The 22,807-nt window shown below is 39.1% G+C and overlaps 1 protein-coding gene across 1 annotated transcript; it reads right to left on the bottom strand.

The window, feature by feature from the left end:
- Positions 1-68: 68 nt before the first annotated feature.
- Positions 69-21,972, bottom strand: cfap70 (cilia and flagella associated protein 70). The gene is made up of 26 exons (XM_042486654.1): positions 21,516-21,972; positions 20,931-21,117; positions 19,052-19,147; positions 18,850-18,935; positions 17,310-17,483; positions 15,954-16,129; positions 15,332-15,433; positions 14,742-14,832; positions 13,755-13,892; positions 12,099-12,248; positions 11,181-11,270; positions 10,784-10,875; positions 9,914-9,974; positions 9,621-9,803; positions 9,329-9,460; positions 8,552-8,683; positions 8,084-8,217; positions 7,496-7,611; positions 6,292-6,513; positions 5,130-5,278; positions 4,148-4,300; positions 3,040-3,201; positions 2,639-2,728; positions 1,447-1,548; positions 1,083-1,130; positions 69-734 (listed from the first exon to the last, which is right to left on the bottom strand). Exons 1-26 carry the CDS (start codon positions 21,588-21,590, stop codon positions 636-638), a joined length of 3,240 nt encoding a protein of 1,079 aa, XP_042342588.1. The 5' UTR covers positions 21,591-21,972; the 3' UTR covers positions 69-635.
- Between the last annotated feature and the right edge of the window lie 835 nt (positions 21,973-22,807).

The following is a 22,807-nucleotide window of genomic DNA, read 5'->3' as shown; positions in this document are numbered from 1 at the left end:
ATATAGAAAACACAAGTGTACATCTGAAAATCCATACAATGGATAAATAATTCAATAGAGTTTATTTTAAAGGCATCTGATATGGATTTCCAATCAGAATATATATTTCAGTTTGTAAAAAGGCATGCTTCATAAATCTATTTGACAGGATTTGTAGCCAAACACACATTTCACATAACATTTCCTTCCAACGCAGGAAAAATTGTGCCAAAATCTGGTGAGGTGTTTTAGAACAACAGCGTCTCATCTGGCTAGTGTTGCTGTTCAGATGTTATTAGAAATGAGATAATGATTTAAAATATTCTGTTGATACCAGTCACCACATGCCCTTTGTATTTTCATTTGTTAATGCTGTACATTTTTAAAAAGAAGACTATATTGCAGTTGTTTTATATATATTTGAAACGTTTTGTGTTGCTTTGAGTTTGTTTATAATGTCGATGCTGAACAGGATTTAAGTTCATTATGGCTCAGACAGTCCCTGAACTCCTCTGTTTGTAAAATCTGACCCATCATCTGAGCCGGATGTGTTTCATTCTCACGTGTGTTAAATGCATAAAATACAATAAAAATGTCTTTTAAAATCCTTAAACACTGCTGTATGTGTGAGTATGAAAAGTACTTGGTCATGTGATTCATGAGCTCGTTCCGAAGCAGGACTCCAGATGGCTGAAGCGGAGCTGATCCTTCAGCTCAGTGAACTCTCTGAGGAGCGACTCCTTCTGCAGGTTAAACTGCACACCGGGAAAACAGAGAAAAGGATTTTTCTTTCTTTATGTGAAATGAAAAGAGTTTTTAAAAAGTCTTCAGCAACAGGAACAAATTTAATTAATACACTGTGACAAAATGTATCATCTATTTATGATATGATAACATTAACACGTATAATAGAAATACCAAATGCAGCATAAAAAAATCCTGTATTTTGCTGACTCAATGCGACATTAAAAATCTTTCTGAAACTGTTGCAGAATTACTTGTTCATTAGCACCATTTTTAAAATATAGATTTTGCAGCATTATTGACAATTAACAATAAATCCATAACTGATCACAGTGATCACAGCGATCACACTCACTCACCTGTGTAGCATATTTATGAAACTGCTCTGCTTCCTCTCGTCTGCCGGACTGTAAATAAATGTTAATCATATGGTTAGTTCAGGTCCCTACAGTCTGCCTCAAAAAACCCAGAGACGGTGAAACAGTGAATCTGCTGATTTGTGTCCCAGTTCAGAGGCTGCATTCCTGAAGACACACAGGTCACACAGGTGCGTCCTTCATCTGAGCTCATAACAACATGACAAAGGTAATGAAATCAATGAGGATCGTGGGATACTGAGGATGAAGTTTTGGCCCATTGTGTCATATTCTGTTTTGAAATACAGACTTCGCTCAAACTGGGGCGCGGCTGGTGTGTTTTCAGAGCGTCGTCATCATCACTCACCCTGAGGCAGATCAGAGACAGGTAAGCCCACACCTCTGCATGCTGGTTGTTGAAATGATTAGCTTCAGTCAAAGCCTCCTCAGCGACACACAGCTCCTCCAGCTACATACATATACACACACACACACACAGACACAGACGCACACACACACACACAAGAAAGGATCACCTTCTCCAATAGTAAAGGAAACAACTCGACTATACAGTGCACTAAATTAACGTTCACTTCTGGGAGTGAGCGCTGGCGTGACCTTCAAGGCTCTCCATAACCTCGCACCTCCGTACCTCTCTGCCCTCCTTCACTCCTCCCGTACTCTCCGGTCTTCCTCCTCCATGCTCCTCACTACACCTCCTGCTTGTTCATGTTCTATGGGATCCAGAGCTTAAACATCTTTTAAAGACTTACTTATTCTTTGTGATCATTGCTACATTTACCAACTTTTACATTTTTTTAAGCTTTTAACTGTATATCGTCTTACTTATATCCTGATATTTTGTTGTTTTATTATTGTTGTATCTGTAAGGTGACCTTGAGTGTCCTAAAAGGTGCCCATAAATCAAGAGTATTATTATTATTATTTTTATCATTATTAGTAACCTGGGCTTTGTTCACAGTAAAATTGGGACAGGACTTAAACCTTGCAATGCCTTACACTGAATCAAGCAGTTTCGGTGATGAAATAACAATGTTAACTACCTTTAACACTTACCCGCCACCACGGAAGAAGTGTAGAAGTGGATCGAGAGAGAGAGGGAGAGAGCCGTCCCACTCACTCAAATTCAGACCAAACAAATGGTAAAAATAGGCATTGTTGATCTAATATGAAGCAAGATTGTGTTACCGTATTGCATATTTCTTGCCTGAAATGTTTTCAGAATAAAATTTTTACCCTACTGTTTAACTGTTATACGATATTGTTTGTTACCGACAAGCTGCAAAATCTTTTGACGAGCATTTTGCATTACTTCACCCACCAGCGGGAGCGTTTTTTGGCCCAGTGTGGCCTCTACTAGTTGTATATTTTCTACCTCTTGAGCAAAAGCGAATGCTACGGACCTTTTTCCTCATTTTTCTCTGATAACTTAGAATTTCAAAAGATCATCTGTACTGAATTGAAATTCTTCTTTAAATTGAATTAAAAGATATTTTCAGGTTTCCATCGTTACTCTGGAGGGGGAGATGGAGTTTTACCCGGTAGCAGGCGGTGCCCAGGCCCAGCCAGGTCAGGCAGGACGGAGACTGCTCACAGGCCTGCAGGTAGACAACTTTGGCTTTCTCAAACTGAAAGTTGAAAACACAAAAATAAGATATTTAGTTACACTGTTGTTAGTTGCTTCATACAAGATTTTTAACAATGACGTCCTTTGAGTTTCTGCCCGGTTCCCACAACACAATGCTCTTTTTTAAGATACACTTTAAACTCCACTTTCTGACCAACTTTCTATTCTTAGAAAAACTTGAAATATGAGTTGAATGCTTCATTTTAATATTTCAGAGTTCCTAGGCTTTCCTGTAAATGCATCAGCAGATACATTACACATGAATATACTGGGGCAGATCAGACAGTAGTGATGCTTGTCTCAGAGTCTGACCTTCCCCTGCTGGAGGTAGATGGATCCCAGGCGGAGGAGGACGAGGTGGGAGTCTGATGGCTGCTGCAGGAGGTTCAGGCTCCGCTCGTAGCTCTCCTGGGCATCATCGAGCGCCCCCCACAGGTAGTGACAGTGACCATTCAGAGCCCACGAATCCGCATCCTGCTCACAGGGTGGACAACAAGGTTAATATTATAAACTGAAACTAAAATGAACTAAAACTGGGTGGGAAAAAAAAAATTAATAAAAATTTTTTTTTTACATAAACAATATTGTGCGGTTAACAATAGTATCTAAAAAAACTAAAAAGTGAAATTAATAACAAAAGTAACTAAAACAAAATAAAAATATATAGGATATAACTTTAACGTTTTACTCTTTGACAATTTAATGCAATTTGTCAACACAACAAGCATGTGGAGGCGTTGGTGCAGATGAAACTGGGATGTCTTCATGACTGTGAGTGAACTGTCTATGGTAACACCTGCTCTGAACTTAAATCTGCGCTGATAAATAGCCCCCAAATAGCCCCCATATTACAAAAAAAACCCTAAAGCTAATAACTAAACTGCTAAAAACAAACTTTTAAACAATTAAAACTATACTGTACTAAAACAAGGTAACACTCTGGAAACTAACAGCTAACTAAAAAAACATAACAAAAATAAAAACTAATGAAAAATACAACAGTGTAATAAATCTGATGGACAACAGTTCTCAGGAAGTAATGATGGCTTAATTAGTTGCTTACTGGTGCTAATTTCAGTCCCACTAATTTTAACAAACTGAACCAAATTAAAAAATATATTTTATTTATTGGAATAAACAAATGCTCTGCATTCACTGAAAAGAATGATTCAAAAATAGTTCATTAACATACCAATGCCAATGTCTGTCATGCCATCAGGTCAGTTACATCACAACTAAGGACGTGAAGTGAGAGAAATCCAAAACTAAACTTGAATATTTCCTTTTATTTTGTGCTAAATAACAGACTGGGCAGCTCAGTTTATCAGAGTAGTGCAGAAACAGTGAACCACACTGTACTTGTAATATTTTCCACCCCGTCCTCACTCAGTGTTGCAGCCTGTAGTCAGAGCGTGAGTACCTGGTCTCTGTGAAACAGCACCTCCCTGAGGCTGGTGGCGGCGCTGCAGTAGTCGCCTCTGAGCAGCTGCAACTGGGCCAGATGTTGAAGATAGGAGACACTGCGTCCACCGTCTGACCACAGCAGCTCCAGAGACAGAGCACGCTCCGCCATCTGACAACAGGAAGACGGTGACTGCTGATGACTGTGAGCAACCACAACATCCAAATTTTGTTGTTTAATTTTTGTTGAAATTTTCAGAGATAAGATAATCCTTTATTAGTCCCACAACAAGGAAATTTGCATTGTTACAGGGATATCAAAGCAAGGCATGTACAAGATAAAGAGGGAAAAAGAACAATATAAATAGTTCAAAAAAACAAGACACAAAACTAGAAATAGAAAATAGGAATTGAGGAAAAAAATAAATAGATTTAAAGCAAAAAGAACAGTATAAACAGTAAAAAACAAGACTGACAATTCAAAAGTAAAAAAAAAAACAAAACACATATACCAAGTGCACATGGAAAATAATTGCACTTTGTGATAAATTGCGTGTTAGTTTAAGTCCAGTTGGTGTTTGTGGTCTGCTGGTAGCAGTGCAGGTTGTACGTTCAAGTGAGCTGTTTTTAATTTTAGCTTTTAAATATAGATTTCCAATAATAAAAAAAATGTTTTTGTTGCTGTAATCAAAAGTCTTCTGATGGGAGATTTAAGAAACGGCTACTGAACAGCAAACCAAAATAAGATTATTTTTGTTTTCACATTGTGTGCTGACTTTGCAAAAACAGACTTTTTTCACAGCTCCCTGTCATTGTCCAGATGTTGGAGCATCAACAACTGTCATAAATCACTTTTGCCTCATAACACTCTAAACTGAGGGTCACAAAATGACACTGCAGCAGTTCTGCACATTGTAGGTTGTTTTCATTAATATTTGACCAGTGTGAGTCCAGCTGGCTGGTCAGTTTGACAAACCACCAGCTACTGTTTGTGTTTTTACCTGCAGGGCAGCGTTCTGCAGCAGGAACTGAAGCGTCTCTGTGAAAACGGTGGTGATGGAGGAGGGTTTTGCTGGAGCTGATCTGCAGCTGACACGCTGTACTGGAGGCTGCCCTTGTGTCTCCGGGTCCTGGGCTCCACACTCTGGGTCTGAGAGAGAATGAGGTTAACACTGTCAGGTAGTATCGGCTGCTCCAGGAGCCCATAATCAGAGCCAGGGGCCCTCAGGCTGAAATGCACTGAGAGCCTCAGTGAGTGCATGACAGGCAGAGGACATGAGACAAATCTTATTTTTAGCAGATGCCAACGGAGTGCATCTAAACTTTTTTGTTCTCTTCACTGACTCGCAAAATACAAAAAGAAAAATAACAAAAATGCACAATTTTAGCAATTCATCAACATATAAGTGAGTCCTGCTATTTCTAACCCCCGCCCCAACAAAACCAAAACCAAAATTAAAACCAGCTCCTCACAAATGCACCCCTCACAAACCTATTTCATCTCTCGCAACTCGCCCTATACTTTCTTCTAATGTGACAACATGCAACATTACAGTAAGTGTAATAACTGTAAACAACTCAGACAAAAAAAGAACACAACAACCATCAGCCTATATCAAAATTATTAATAAATAAATAAATAATTAAATAAGTACAGTGCATCTAAGCTATTACCTTCTGACTGTATGTGAGACTTTGTTGTATATTAACATCTTCTACCTACATTTCAGGTTTTTGTTCTTATAGAAACAGAAATGAAACAAAAACTACAATAAATCTGAAATGTATTTAAAAATTAAAAATGCACAATTTCCTTATTAGTTGGTTTAATTAGTTATTCGGGATTTAATAGAAAAAAACAAAAAGCCCGGATGTGAATTCTAACAGATCTCAGTTTATTTAATTGTTTGCTCTATGTCATGTTCAAGACAAGAGTAGAGTTTAAATATAGTAGATCTGTTAGAGGAAAGTAAAACTGGAATGAGAAAAACCTCAGGTACAAACCAAACCCTACATGATCCTGTCGAGGTCACCTTGGCACAGATATAACACCAGAGTCGCCTCCAGCGTTTCTGCTTTCCTCTCCAAGGCGTTTATACCTGCAGCACAGGACTAACTTCAGACGACAACACGGTGGACTGTTTTAATCCCACTGCAGCTCACCTTGATTAGCAGTGGGAGACTGACATGCAGGTGTGGTCATCTCCTTCTCCTCTCGTGGTTCCTCCTGCTTCTCGTTTTTCTCCTCCTTGTGTTTCTCCCTGTCCATCTTCACCTCCTCCCCCTGTGTTTGCTTGGCTGCTTCTTTTGCCCTCAGCTGCCTTCTGGCCTCCAGAAACGCTCTCTCAGCCAGGATGGATTCGCTCCGGCTCTCATGGAGCAAACCTGGACAGCAGACCCAGAGACGTGAAATGAGACTACACCATTCCCAGCATGCACCTCTTCTGTTTACTGCTCAGGGTCATTTTGGGTCAGATGATATATATGTTATTCAGCAGAAGTTGCTAAATGTTGATATTGGAGCTGATTTCTTTATTTCTTTGATATTCAATATATTTGTGTATTTCCATTCAGAGGTATTTGCTTTTGATTTTCATCTTTTATCTTCACAAAAAGCCTCTAAATAGCATTTTAAAAACTAAAATGCTGTACTAAAATCCGACCGATCAATTTAAAGTTATTAGCTTGTAAAAGCCAGTATAACTGCCAGAAGAAAATGTTAGTATTGTAAGTTTCTGCAAATCACAAATACATTATATTTGCACGTTTCACATGTATCATATATATGTTTTTTAAAGTGATGAATTATATGTGGGGTGGATAGCGTGACACGTAGATGAGATGCCTGCCAAAGAACAGTACGAGACCAACAAACAACAAAACAAGTTGAAAAACGGTGATGGGTTGCTAACTTACATCCATGAGAATTTGCCCCCTGGAGAATATTTTAAGCCAAAACATGTCCTTCACTAACCATAACCAGGTGTTTTTGTGCATAAACAAACACATAAAGTGTCAAAATATCCACTACATAATAACATAAAAAAACACACACATCCATAGTTTGAAGAAACACACAATTCCAACATTTTTTTGGGTGATTGGGTTGTAAAGGAACATTTACCCAAGTACCTAATAGGAAGTGAATATCTGGTATTCAGTCATTTCTTCACATTGAAAAAAAGAGAAAAATGCATCAAACTATTCAACTATTGAAAAATACCCACAGACAATATCATTCAAACTGTCTTGTGCAGTAGCCTCACAGGAGCTGCAACCATTCCCAGAGTAGCTAATATTTGACAAAAGAGTGTCATTATTAACAGTCTGTATGTGTTTTGGGCAGAAAAACAGACTTTCATCTCACCTAGCAGCGTCCAGGCCACCACACTGGGCGGGTCTATGCTGGTGGCTCGCTCCAGGAAGGTTCGGGCGTCCTCGTAATGTTCAAACATCGTCGCCAAGACCCCACACATCATCAGGCTGGAGAAACAGGAGGACACAGACACACAGGTTTAACGTCCCAGTTCACTTTTTTTATTTTTTTATTTTTTTTTGCATAAATCTGATCATTTGGCTGCTTCTTTGAACATTACTTTCAATCTCCTTGCAGTGAAACGTTGAGTTGGGCTGCCTCTGATCCTACCTTTCATTTCCCATTGGTTGTGATGCGTAGGGTCACAGTTCAAATCTAAAATTATACATGATTGACATCTCTAGTTACAGACAGTAAGTGATAAGGTTTAAGCACCTGTCTCTTTAAGCCCCCCAGCCTGATAAAAAAAAAAAGCTTATTTTGCACTTGATTGGTCATTGGTCATTGACATGTCTTCCATATCTCAGCATCTCTGCACCATCATCGCAGCCTTGGAAGTATTGTAACTGAGAATGGCAGCACTTTCTTATTTATATAAATAAGACTATACTTATACTTTCTTATTGAGTATTTTCTGACCTGGGTTGGTGTAACTGCTGGATGGAAACAGCACCATGGAAACACTCTTTGGCCTTCATGTAGTCTCCAGTGAGCATGTAGAGGGTTCCCCACTCAAACTTGTGTGAGGGCTCACTGGGATGTCTCACCACCAGCTGCACGGAAACACATACAAAACTCACAATCAAAGTTTTTACCAGCCAGTGTCATTTGTTTGCTCACTAATCACTGCTGCAACATGACCTGTGGTCACCTGATGCAAAAAAACCCCAAAACAAAACACAAGACACTGATATGCTCCAAAGTAAATAGACAGAGATAAGCATAGAAGAAGAAAATTCAGGTGTTTTTGTGATGACAAGTCAATAAATTATGCGTAAATCAGTCACAGGCATGCGTTTTGATTTAAAGGTCTGAAAAGAGTGGATCAACAGAGGTGTTTTTTTTCCTCATTTATTTTGAGTGAGGAGCAGAAGCGTGTAAACACACCTCCTGGTAGTACTGAACGGCCTGCTGAAAATCCCCAGTGAGCTGAGCCTCTCTGGCAAAATGTCTGAGCTGGGAAGAACTCAACTGGATCTCGTCCACGGAGACATCATCGACATCCTCTGAATAAATCTCCTGAAATGAAAATTAACATACATACACAGTATATAAACATACTAAATCCATCTTCACTTTTTGCACATTTATTTGCACATTTTCTCTTTTTTGTTGCTCTTTTTAATCTTTTTGGCTTATTTGTTTGTTAGTTTGTTCTCTGTACATACTGTACATATATTTATTATTAGTATTGTTTTTTTTTTATTCTGTTCTAAATTAGTCTATGTTAAGTGCCTTCTTATATATATATATGCATAATTTTGTCTTTTTAACAGATATTTCACTTAGTTGCTGTTCTGTTATTTGCTGCTATAACAAAACAATTTCCCTCATGGGATTAATAATGTATTTCTATTCTATTCAATTCTATTCTATTATACATATGTGCATAGCTGCCATAAGTATCAGTCACACCTTAAATTTCATTATTAACATTTGAGTTTAATTAAATAATGGTTTGTGTGTCTTTTGTTAATTAATGTTAATACAGTTTAAGATGAATTATAAAATTATATGTCTCTGGAAGGACCTGTGAAGAGAAAAAGAGAAAGAGAAAGAGAGGGAGGAAGAGAGAGGGAGAGAGATGCACAGCAACAATAATAGAAACAATAACACAACACGCAACAATAGAAATAGTTGTGTGTGGGGGTGTGTGTGTGTTACCTTGTTGAGAGCTATGTGCATCTCATCCACCAAGTACACATAGAGCTTGCTGACAAAAGCCTTTAACTCCTGAGGGTCAGTGAACGGCTCTGTCCGCTGCATCTTGTCTCGTACAATCCTCACCACTGAGTGCTGCACATCAGAAACACACATTAATGTGGTCAAATAGCAACAGAAGAGCCACCACCAGTAAAAAATCAAACATAATCGGCAACGGATCCACTCTAGAAAACATTTTCAGGGTTCCTGTGAGTTTTATCTGTCTATCAGGGATGTGTGCAGTTGATCTGACCTTCATCTGTTCCTTGAAAGTGAAGTATCTCGCAGAGACATTAAGCGCTCCCATCAGCTGATGCTTCATCTGCTCCCGGCTGCAGTCTTCTGATGACTTGCAGTTTGCTCCGAACAATTCCTCATACTGGTCTGAAACATGAGCCACCACGTTTCCTACCTGCCTATGGAAGTCCAGCACCGCCTGCAGGAAGACAAACCCGTGGAGAAAATCAGCAAGGAGGCAACAATCCACCAGTGTGTGGTTTATTTTGTATGTGTCTGTGTATTAATATGACTGTGTGTGTGTATTACTCTTTCTGCTCTGCTGGGACCTGCTGGCAGTGGAGGTCTGGGAGGGATCAACGCTCTCACCCTGCAGGAAATACAGACAAATCTCAGCACATTATCACTTATTTGTGTCCCACAGTTAGTCAGAAAACCAAGGGGCGACCCCAATTTATCGAGACAGTGAAATCAATACAACCAGGTCCAACTTTGTGGACACAGACTCTTACAGGATTTATGTACCACATTACAGGCCCACTCAGACTCAGCGCCCACAGTAGTGTTGCCTATATACAGTGTGAGGACTTTAATCAATTTTAGATACAATTTTTGATGCCACAGGGAAAATTTGACAATGAAGGAATACACTTTTTTTTAGATTATTTTTGGGCTTTTTGCCTTTATTTGATTGGACAGCTTTAGTGTGAAAGGGAGAGGAGAAAGGGGGTGACATGCAGGAAAGGGCCAAGGTCGGAATCGAGCCCGCAGCCATTGCAGCGAGGACATGGGGCGCCCGCTGAACTGAACTACTGGGCGCCCCAAATTTTACATTTTTATTCAAAGATAAATATAACACAACTACAAAATGACAACTTTTCTTTTCTCGGTTAGTAGCAGAGAACAGCAGAATGACTGTTGCAAATATTACATTAAGAGAGTGTAAGGACGAGCAGCTGGTACTTGTGTGCAGCATAAAATTAACCGATGTGTATTGATAAATCAATAATTTTGAAAAAAAAATCTCTTCCACAAATTGTCCGCATATTAAAAAAAAAAAAGTTTTCTTAAAAGGAATATTGTCTATCACAATACAAGCAAAAAACATTTGGTTAAATTCAGCTGATATTCATTCTGGATCACTGCTGAAAACTGTTTAAATCAAATACTGCATGTTACCTTCTGGCCAGCTCCTCCGGAGATGTTTTGGGCACCAGCGGTTTCTCCACGGATATCTCAATGATGATATAAGTCCTGGCCTCCAGATACATCTGCCATTAACAAGAAGGAGGAATTAATAAGCTGAGGGCTTTACAGACAATAAGCATGTAGACTGGATATCACTTTAGTCGTAGTTTACAGTAGGACATTAAATTAAAACACACAGTAAATGAATATTATTTGTTAGCTTTTATTTAGTGAGTTAACAATAGTCATAGCATAAACTACAAAGTGCCACTGATTTAAGCAGCACATTTATAGACAACGTTTGACCACGACTAAATTGTGTTTTGACAATTTTCTTACTTTAGACAAGTATACTAGTGTAAGATTAAACCTCAATGTCATATCTTACATTTCCCTCCGTACGGACGTGCGGCTCAGTTTCAACCAGGGGGTCAACCACACTGTCGGCTGCAGACATCCTGCTCTGATTGACAGGTTGCTGCCATAATGAATACAGGTTATGTCAGGCTCCAAACTTCACAAAAGCTTCACAAACAAAACATGGATATACAATTTTAAACTTTTAAGGTTATAGTTTTGTGAAACTAAAAATCTGTTGTGTTTTCACTGCTGGAAATCTGGTGAAATCAGTAGTCTTAGAGGTACAAAATCAACTGTTGGTTTGACTTCTTAGAAAGTTTCAAAGACTAGGTTTTGAGGAGTCTTTGAAATCTGAGCAATATGGGTTGATTTTTGTCAAAAATATGAGGGCAATGAGCAGCAAAAGAAGATATGACCCCAAAATTAGCAAGAAATTAGCAAAAGGTACAAGAAAATTACCTGAAAAAAAGTAAAACACACATGAACCACACTGTCGGCGGCAGACATCCTGCTTTGTTTGACTTGTTGCTGCCATATTGATTACTGGATATGTGAGGCTAAAAATAAATATGATCACTAGAAATAAAGCTTTTCACTGGCTTTTTTTTCTTTTCCAGGGATGTATTTCCCTAGCTTTTTAAAAATAATTTTCTAATTCTACTAATTTCTAGCAATTTGTGGATCATTTCATATAGAGTTGATCATTATCCTTTTTTTCCCATATTTTTGAAAGAAGTTGCACCAATTTGCTCTGGGTTCAAAGGTTTAATTACTTGTCAAAGGCATCTGAAAGCAGCACAAGAAAAGTGATGTTTCTCCAGGTTTTAAAGGGTTAGGGACTTGTTTTACAGTTCATGTCTAATACAATTTTCCAAGCCCTGGAAATGGTTTTAATTAAACTTTGATGTAAAAATGAATCCCTTCTGATCATCATAACCCCGCTGACCTTTTTGGCAGGCTCCTTGGATTCCTTCACTCCCTTTCCATTCTTCCCGGCCTTCCCCTTGTGGGAGCCTGTGGCCGAGCCAGCACGAGCTTTGGCCTGTTGGGCTGCAGCCTTGGCTTGCTCCTTTAACACACTGACACTCCGCTTGGCCTTTAAGCACAAAATAAAACTCACTTTATTTAAAGGCTGAAAAGTCCACAGCCCATAGGACCGGTGTCAGGGTTATTTGGCGGACTACTTTATTCACTGCATGGTTCACACGACACAGTAGGGATGTGCGGTGTACAGCCTGTAGGCTCATCTCTGTAATGCATTCACAAAGATGAAACTGATACTGATGATTTCATCAGACTCCAGTTAAAGCAATACAAAATGTCGTATTACCTTGAATTCATTGTTTAATAAGTTTCACTTTCAGTCGCAGTCAGAAAGGGCTGAAGGCAAGGCAATGTGCTTTGAAAGCAAAGAAGATGCGACTGGATACACAAAAATTGGATTATTCTACACGAGTTCTGAGTATTTGGAAAAGGATGTTTTGATAGTTTTGCTATGGTAAAACCTGGTCCCTAATTACTTTAATTAATTAACATTGTTAGCTGTTTTCTTTATTCCAGTGGTAGTAGCATATTTGATGCCCTAGATATATCATAATTCCCTCTCTAATATCTATTTCACATTGCTGTGAAAACAAAAAAAATCTCCTTCAAACAGCTGTAGTTATTCAAGTTTCTCACCAGAAACTACATTTTACAAGATTACACAGAAAATGTCATGACGTTATAATTTACCTTTGCCTAGTACTCATTTTTACTGAATAGAGCTCATTAGAATAGATATTCTTATTGTACTTCATTGATCCTATGCTTATTTGATCTTATTTCTTAAAATTGTATGATCTACATTTGCTTTTGTAATTTATTTCGAGGTGAGATTCTATCATAAACCTATAGCGGTTTTCTGTATCTAACCTGCACAATCTGCTTCTATTTCACTGAAGTTTTGCTGTTTTGTTTTTACTGTGCAAACAAATAAATACTAAATACTTTACTCTTTGCGTTACTCAATGAAACCTCCATGCGTGGCCAACTGTTTAAAAGCTAATGTTTATTAGCTCTCCTCCTGCCAATTTCAACATGGATTTGTATTTTTCCCCCCATTTTTTATCTCTCCACTCTCTTCTGATGTCGACTTGACTCCACGATAACTTTGATGTTACTCATCAAAGATTGCGTCACGCTTTATTCAGATGACTCACTTGAACTGTTTTTTTCTGGATGTTATTTAAGTGCCCCTCTCTGGTTGGCGCCCCAGGCGGCTGCTTATATTGCCTATGGCAAGTGCCATCACTGCTTCATTCACCCACGCCATGAAAGAAAACAGCCCAAACTTTCCTTCACAAATTCCGACTAACACAGCATGAGTAATTAATATATAAATGATAATTATGCAGGTGAAATATTCCTTTAAAAGCAGACATTATTCCCTTCATATAGGTCAGGTAGACATTATATGATGCTTGAGCCAGGAAACACAGACTCAGATCAAGTATAAAATACTTAACACAAACAAACAAACAAACGAAATATGTAAATACATGAACAAAAACTAACGGAAATGAATTACATTTGTTGAATTACATTTGTGTATTTGTGTGACCTTGTTCAGCAACTCTGCCTCGGAGAAGGGCTGAATACTGTAAGCTCCTCGGATGCGGCTCACTCCAGGATACAGCAGCAGACCCAAGTCCACAAACGCCACGCCATGGAAGGGGATCTCTGGGTTCTCCTCAGAGAGCTACACACACACACACACACACACACACACACACACACACACACACACACACACACACACACACACACACACACACACACACACACACACACACACGTACGTGACATGCTAATACTGATCTCATACTAATGAAATGACCCAAAAAATTAGCATGAAATTATCTGATGAAAAACCCCACAAACAAACAAACAAACAAAAAATAACAAGGAAACCTGGAAAAAAATCTACATAAACTATCTCCAATCTCCAAAACTGCTATTTTTCAGGAATTAGAGAAATATTGTTTTTAAAAGGATCCAATTGAGATAGGAGGTTTAGTCACAAGCTTTTTAAAATATGTTTTATTGGTTGAGAAATGGTAAAACCCACTGATAGACGTAGAGGGGGACCAATAGACGTGTTTTTTTAAGAACAAAAAATGATAATAGTGCAATATGGAGACAAAAGGTTTATGCCAGACAATGACAATATGCAATTGTGATTATAAATATTGTTTTTCCCCAGCTTTTTTCTTTTTCCTTTTTTTTCACTTACTTTTTAAAATAAATTACTAAGTCTATGTGAAACATTTGTAACCAAGTTGCTCATTACTTTTCTCCAATTTTTTTAACAAAATCACACCAATTTGCTGTGGGTTCAAAGGTTTAAATACTTGTGAAAGACATCTCAAAACAGAACAAGAGAAGTAAAAAGTTAAATGTATTTTTTCCTGATGAAACAACCGTGGATGTTTCCCCCATTTCTCACATTTGGTTCTGGCTACAGAGCTAATGTTGCAGGGTCAATAAGGCACAGAAAGGAGATTTTAAAACATTATAAACCTATCGGCTGATAACAAAGTCGTCTCACCGTCTTCATTTCTGTGGCCTTTGACAGCGGAGCTGACGATCTCATTATCTCCACTGGCCACAGTCTGCTCTCAGTGATCTTCTGCCGCAGCCTGAAATGAAAATAAACACTGAAACACATATTTTTCATATCTTTTTCTCTATCTGTATCTCTCTTTCTGTATTTTTTATGTGTTTTTACACGTCCAAAGCCTCAGTTCACTTCACTTGCATTCTGATGCTTGGTTATGGCGGTTATAATTTTATTTTATTTCGCGATGATTTTTTTCCCAGCAGTTATTTGTTTGAGTTCTTTACAGGGATTTGGCATTTCATCATAGCATTAACCCTGTTACAGCCCTGAAGACATTTCTTATGACTTTCTGATTTCCTGAATTGGTCTGAAATGCACTGATCAAGTTTTCAAAGACACACCGGAAAATTGATAATTTTGTATAAAAAAAAGTTTTTAAATCCTATAAGTTACAGACATACTGTAGTGCAAAGAAGAAACTGATGCCTGTCCTTTTCTACAAAATTCTGTTAAAGTCATAGCCATCAGGCAGCATGGTGGTCGGACAGGAGGAAGAGTGACTTGTGTGTGTAGCTGACCTGGTTGTTCCTCCTGCATCCAGGAAGCAGCACATCTCTGTGTCCCAGCTCACCCTGGTCTTCAAGATCTCTGCCTCGCTACGAAACTCCCGGTCCTGCAACATTTAGACCTTCAACTGTGTAACTGACGGTGTAACTGAGCCTGCCTCCATGCTGAGTTCATTTTTGACATGTTCCAAACTTAGTATCAGATATACTAGTTTCACATAAAAAAAACAAACATTCTTTGCTACAGTTGCTTTCGTGAAAATGCAAATGGCCTTATCTAGAGCAGTTGTTAAGCTGCCATATTGGTGCTTCATAGGTGGACTCTGAGGACAACGATTTGCTCCCTATGTAACTATAAAGGTAATGAAAGCACAACAATTCTTGTTTCCAGGTGATTATAGACTAAAGAAAAGAAATATTTTAATTTATTGCATTTCTGCCAAAATATTTCCCTGAAGTCTACACACTGGAGCTTTAAGTCTGCTCATGTGATCAAATGAAAGGCATTCACATGACATCCTCGATTTCACAGTTTCATTCTGTATATGGACAGTTCCCCAACTGCAAAATCGATCAGTTTTGCTATCAAAAAGCTGTTTGCAGCAGGTCAGGCCACATTTGCAGCTACCTCTAAGCAGTCAGCTCGCCGTCCTCCTGTTGAATGGGCTCTGCCTGGCAAAAGGCATCCGGAAGGAACCGGTTTGCTGGGACCAGCAGGGCGTGATGGGGCCTCTTCTTCTGTCGGCCCTTTTTCTCTCTCTGTCCTCCGGCCTTCAGCTGCCCGTCACTGAACACCAGCACCTGATCTTTCTGGGAGTGAGAAGAGCCACACTGTTAAAATCCTTCACCCTGGAAAAATGCAGATTTGAAGTTAGTTGGAACGGGGCAGCTTGTGTTTCATTTTGATTCAACACAGTGAGTAACACTGTGCAGCATGATAATCTTAGCTCACTCGCCTAAAATGGTAAAAAAAAAAAAAGAAATGTAATATGACTGCCAGTAGTTCTGTTTACAACCCTTAAATGGTTTCTGTATCCTGGGGAATACAGTCATTTGACAGGCTGTGGACGGAGGGCCATTAAGTGAGTGAACCTAATAATATGAAACACTGAAGGGGGAGACGGGTCAACTAATCAGATCATGTGACTTCATGCCAACATTCATATATTCTCACAATAGGCATCAAAGTCTAAAAACAATCATGTTTATTAAAATTTGGGAGAATTTTGTTTCGGGATGACGTTATATGTTCTTGTTGAAAAATAATGATTTGCATTATCACAACTTTGATTTTAGGCATTCACTGTCTGTATCCTGGAGGACACATTACCCAGAAAAGGGTATAAAATCAGCAATAATCACTCACAGATATACTTGTGTTTTAGGCCTTTTTTCTAAACACTATCAATTATATAAAGGTGTGAGACATTTGATTGCTATTTAGTTTTTTTTTTATTGTTTTGCTACCTGATGGTTCATCAGATTTAAAGGCTGCTATAACAATTTGTTTCACTGCGCCAGACAAATTCTTCACTCTACTAACCAAAACTGTCCATGGTGGGATATTGATGGTGTAGTGTCACCACACAGAAGATGACAGTATGAAAATAGGAATTAAATGTTTTGTTTATTAAATTTGAAGAGGTTGTTGTTTATTCAAAGTCTTCACAGAGATTTGTGTCAAGTGTTCAAACCATACTGTATATATAATAAACAATTTTTCAGGTTTTAACAATTGAACAAAACAATTTTTTTTTAGAAGAAGTTGCATAGGAATTATTGAATAAAGAGGAAAGTGTTGTATTTATACCCTAAATATACAATGTATCTTGGAAGATACAATTTGTAATTTGGAAACTAAAGGTCACATTTTTGAACAATTTTAGCCCAGATACATGAGAAATTTTATACTGAATATGTTCCTGCCCATTTAAGGGTTAATAAAACAGCTTGAATAAGCTACGTAACAGCAGATGGGTCTAACACTCACCTCTGCAGTAAGCGGGAGCTCCAGGGCAGCAGTGTATGAGCAGGACGTCTGCAGCCATGACTCAGGGACGGAGTACGCTGTCTCCACTGTTACCTTCAGCAGGCTGGAGGCCGAGAGTTCAGCCTCAGAGAGCAGTGGATCCGACACACTGACACACACTTCCAGGGTCGGCTCCTGCAGGGGGGGCAAATTATGAGGCGTATTCACGTGTTATTTACAGACTGTTAAATCGTATCATTATTAAGTCAATGGCTGTGAAATGTCCTAGAGTTTTCCTACCTGAGGTTCAAAGTGTTTCCAAACACTGGTTGGAAAATGCTATTTATGTGGCCTAAAAACTGGCCATGGGATTACCTTCTTCCTCCACTTTAAAATGACTGCGGCGGCCAACTGCTTCTCTCTGGCCCTAACTGCTGCCTTCGCATTCTGGATGAACTATACCAGGGATGGTAAAAATAAGACACAACGCGCTCACTGGCAATTAAACTTTTTGAGACTAGTGCAAATCCTGAAAATGGATATCAGTGCAGTCAGGATCAGGACAGCACTCCCATTATAACTTTTTTTTAAAATTATCCACACAGATGTTTTGGGTCAGACGCCCTACTTCAGCGTGAGGATTCAGCAATATTACAAAAAAAAGCCCACAAGTGGGGTTACTTTAAGTCAACACATGAAAAGTGAACATTTTTAGAGCCTGTTTTTACATACCCTGTTTTTACATTGTGACTTATTTTATTTATTATTATTATTATTATTCATATTATTATTATTATTATTTCATTACTAACTTGTTGATTTTATTTTTATGTTTATTTCATGTTTATTTCTTTGTGATTTAAATACATATGAACTGAACAATTACTGTGATTCTGAATTTTAAAAATGTTGGCTCCCTCTGCTAGGATACACTGTATATGTTCATGTGTTGACTTAATTAACACACTGAAGGGGGGTGTCTGGCCAGAAAACGTCCATGTGGCAATTAAAAAAAAGTTATAATTGGAGTGCTGTCCTGATCTTAACTGCATCTATACCAGGAATGGGCAGTATGGGTAATATCTTATATCACTGTCAATGTATTTGTTTTATGTACAAAAACACGTTGTTAAATGGTAAATGTCCTTGAAACTTAACAGAGAAATAATTTATTAATGATAAATAACCACATGTGAATGTATGTTTATAGCTAATCCACTAAAAACTAGCAAAACAACATTTAATATATAAAAACTCGGAACACATGAATAAAATATATTTGACAAGAGGTATCAGTTTTACCTTCTGAGAAAGGGCTGTATGAAAAACGACAAAAATCTATTGCCATCTCATTTCCCCAGTAGAAATTCAAACGCATGTCATATGTTTTTAGTCAACACACAGATGTAAGTGTCATGTCTTGTGTTCCGTTTTCCTATAAACTGTAAAATTAAACACTTGTATAATAATAATAATAATAGCAAAAATACAGAGCATCGAGAGATCCTACCCCTTATAGTAACTGAGCGATATTATCATTTAGCGTCATTAACTAACCAACCTTGTTGCTGGCGTCCTGGGGGGACTCTTTGGCTGAGGAGCTGGTTACTGGATTCAGAGGGACTGTGGACGAGAAGCTGCACTGACCTGAAGACAGAAGAGATGATCAGTCCTGCAGTGAAAGTCATGCCATGTAAACAGGGCTTACAATTTTTTTAACCTTCCACGTTGAGACCCATCATTTCTGACAGATTCAGCTGTACCTTGTAGCAGCGGCAGCAGGTCGACCACAGCTTGGCCCAGCACCGGTGTCCTCGCCTCAACTTTCTTCTCTTCAGGCAGGAACTCTCTCAGCGTCACTGACAACAACAAAACCATTAAACAGTTAAAACTGAGGGCTGTGCAGACAGGCATGAAAACTCCAGGCCTTCCTTTGTATTCGCTCAGTGGTAAGAAAATTAGCACCAGTGTTGTTACAAATTAGTAGGGCTGTCAAACGATTCATTTTTTTGATTCATAATGATTTCCGAATTTCAATAGTCTTGGTAATTAATTGCATTTTTTAATGCATGTTTAACATTTCATTGTTTTGCATTTTAAAACAGTTTTAACATCCACATTGACAAAGCAATTCTTATCAGATTGTACTGATTGGGAATCAAATGACAACTTTTGCTATTTTCAGGAGTTCCAGTTTAGTTCAGATTCAGATCACTTTATTGTTGCATCTTATCATACAAAAATACAAAAAGAGCAAAAATCTTGCCCCTTTGGCCAGCACAATGATGTCCCAAACAATACAATGCTGTTGTGGATACAGTGTCAAGTGCACAGTATGAAGTACATTACGAAAGTGTGTTTAAATGCATTGCAATTACACTAAGAGCAATATTAGAATAAATAATGTTCCATGAAATATTAAAATTAGTAATTATCATAAGAACTATACTAAAACCTAGATGACAAATCTTCAGTATCATAATAACATAATCTAAAATGATGCCAGTAAGTTGCTTTCTTTGATTCATGCAGATCCTTCCCCGCTACAGGCCACATATGACTGATCACAATGTGCCAACCTGAGGACGTCACTTTGACCTTAGTCTTCCACAACATTTTTTGTTTTGTTTTTTTTTATGAAAGATTAATTTGCCATTTTTGCCTTTATTGGATAGGACAGAGTGACAGCGTGAGAGGGGGGGGAGAGGGGTGGACATGCAGCAAAGGGCCATGAGCTGGAGTTGAACACACTGCCACTGCAGCAACTGCTAAACTGTATGGGACTAGCGTAACATTTTAATTGAGATATCTTAGGGTGAGAGGTCAAGGGATACCTGTAAAATGGCCATGCAGGCCTGACACAGTTGGTGCCACTGGATTCCTTAGGTTTTCTAATTTAATGTGATACCAGTATCATCACTCTAGCTTTAAAACTCAGCCCAGTACAGCCACTTAAAGACAGGAATGTTGTCTGGGATCGCCGGTGTTTAGCGCATTAAAAAAAATAAAAAATAATGATGTAATTTTAAAGGCTGAAGGCAGTTTTTCACAATTAAGCCAATTCTATTGAAACTTTTTAAAGTCCTTTTGAAACCTAACAACAACAATCCAACACTGACTTACAATAAGGCCACATACTGGGATTCTATGGTAGCTGGTGTTACATCTACTCATGGTGTAAAGATTATTATAAGTATTTACACTCCATGTAAGCACTAGTTTATGGGATGAATTTGGTTTGCATGTAAATGCAATATTTGGGACGACAATTTTATTTAAGTGTGATGGAAGTTTTATTCAAATATCTCAAGTGAAAAACACCATGTTCTGTTTATTTTTTATAACTAAAAGAATAAAATAACTGTGTGAAAGTACCTGACTAAAGAAGACGTATGAATTTATTGAGATCAAATAAAGAAAAAAAAATGTTGAATTGAATGAATGAATGATCATGTTGTATCATGTAGACATAACCAGTCAGGTGAGGCTATCAAAGAGACACTGGTGGATAATATGCAGGGAGTCACAGCAGCAACAAGAGTTCAAAGTAGAGACAGACCAAAACTCTGATTTAGAAATTTTAGTGTAAGACAGCTTATGTCGATATCAAGTGACAGAACAACAATTTCAAACTCTGCTTACCTATGACAGGTTTATGGGCGATGTCACTGAGAGCCTGAGTGTCATTGGGGCAGTGGAAGCTGCAGGTGAAGTCGTAGTGGACACACTGCTCCACAGGGTGGACGGGCGTCTTGTCTGACTCTCCCAGCACATTTCCATCGAAATCAACTTGCACGAAACTCTGGAAACCGTCTGCTTTTTTTCCTTGCTGAAAAAGGAAGAAGCAGAATATGTAACAACAGGTCAGCAACACTCAGCTAGTCCTCCGACATTGTTTTATCCTGATCAGATATCTGATATCCGAAGATGCTAAAAACTAAACCACGATAAAAGATAACTGCGTATATGTTGGTTAATGTTGACTAACCAACAATTTAAGTAATAAATGCAGTCTTTACGTGCCTTCCACAGACTGGTGCTTCAAAAAGTAGTTTAGTCAGTCTTTGTTTGCTTTAACTTTTTGTTGTATTTAGCTAAACTAAAATGTAAAAATACACGCTGCTTTAGCCGTTGGTTAGCTAACTACGTCATTTAAGTTAGCTAGCTAGTTAGCGTGTGTGAAGTTTGTCACTTTTTTACACTATAAGTAACATGAAAGAAGCTCACCAGGTTATTCCCACGGATGACAGTTGCTTTTATAGTTTTGTAGTCGGTTTCTGCGGCGTTTTCAGGTGTTCCCATTGTGTCACGACGGACTAACGTTGACGTTAATCAGCCGTTTTGAGTCTCGGTCGCTTTATTTATCCAAGGGATACGAACTGGGTCTCGTTTCCATGGCAACGGCTCTACACACACGGCGGTGCGTTCAGGTAGAATTCGAAATACTGAACATTCAACTGATGGAGGAGCGACAATTTCAATGCCGCGTTTAAATGAAACTCGTGAACTCGTGTCAACAGAATTGGAAGTCGTGTACACAAAGTGGTGAAGTCGGGGCTCTCGGGTCTTCACGTCTACTTATAAAGTCGTGAATACCACATTAGGCGGGTGCTCATTTAGCCACTTCTCATGAACACGGTAAACACAATCTCAGCATGCTTCATATTAATTGTGTGATATTAAAAACCGCCAAACTGCGGCACAAGCACTGGCACCTCGCGGCACCTCCGCCAAACCGCGGCACACGCACTGGCACCTCGCGGCACCTCCTGGCAAGCACTGGCACAAGCACTGGCACCTCCCGGCACGTCTCGGCAACCAGTGGCATCTGCTGCGACTGCTAGCGGCACCTAGCTGCGGCATCTGGGGGTGCCACACGAGGTGCCACAGTTAGGTGCCGCTGCTGCAAGAAGTTCTCACCCATCTTTTAGGCTATGTGATTGGGGGCAGAGGGTGTGGCGTCTGCCGGGACACCCTAGAACCGCTCTCATTCTCCGGTGTCCGCCACCGGTGTCTGTTCCGCTCTCATTCTCCGCCGCCTGTGCCGCTGATGTCCGCCGCTGGTCTTTTGTGGACATTACAATCAATGATGCGCGGGTCAGGTCGCCCTATGGGCGACCCATAAACATGTGCATTAATCAATGACCCGAACCGAACCGCACACATGACACTGAAACTGTTTTTCTACATAGTAATGTGATGTGACTGAGAGCCGGACTCACTGACTGAACTGGTAGCAGGTGGGCCTGATTGCAGGCGGGAAGGCGGAAGAGACTGTGAGAAGAAACAAAAAATACTGACTTAGTGGCAGTCAGGAGAGAGCAGCCCTCAGGTTGGTATGGCACTTTTGGTAAGGGGGGAGGGTGTCGTTCGCAGCTGGTAAGAGCTGCTGGCGATGAAGACAGGTAGGTTTAGTGGTTCCTGTTAGGAGCGGAGGCCCACACACCTCCTGTAGATAGCCATGGCCAGTTGTTGTGAGTGCCATGGCCGCCACTGCTCCACTGAAGTACCGCTGAAGC

This window comes from Plectropomus leopardus, chromosome 1, assembly GCF_008729295.1.
Source record: "Plectropomus leopardus isolate mb chromosome 1, YSFRI_Pleo_2.0, whole genome shotgun sequence".
NCBI classification, from domain to species: Eukaryota; Metazoa; Chordata; class Actinopteri; order Perciformes; family Serranidae; genus Plectropomus; species Plectropomus leopardus.
The sequence above is the reverse complement of the archived record's forward strand: the minus strand, read 5'-3'. Positions and strand labels throughout refer to the sequence as shown.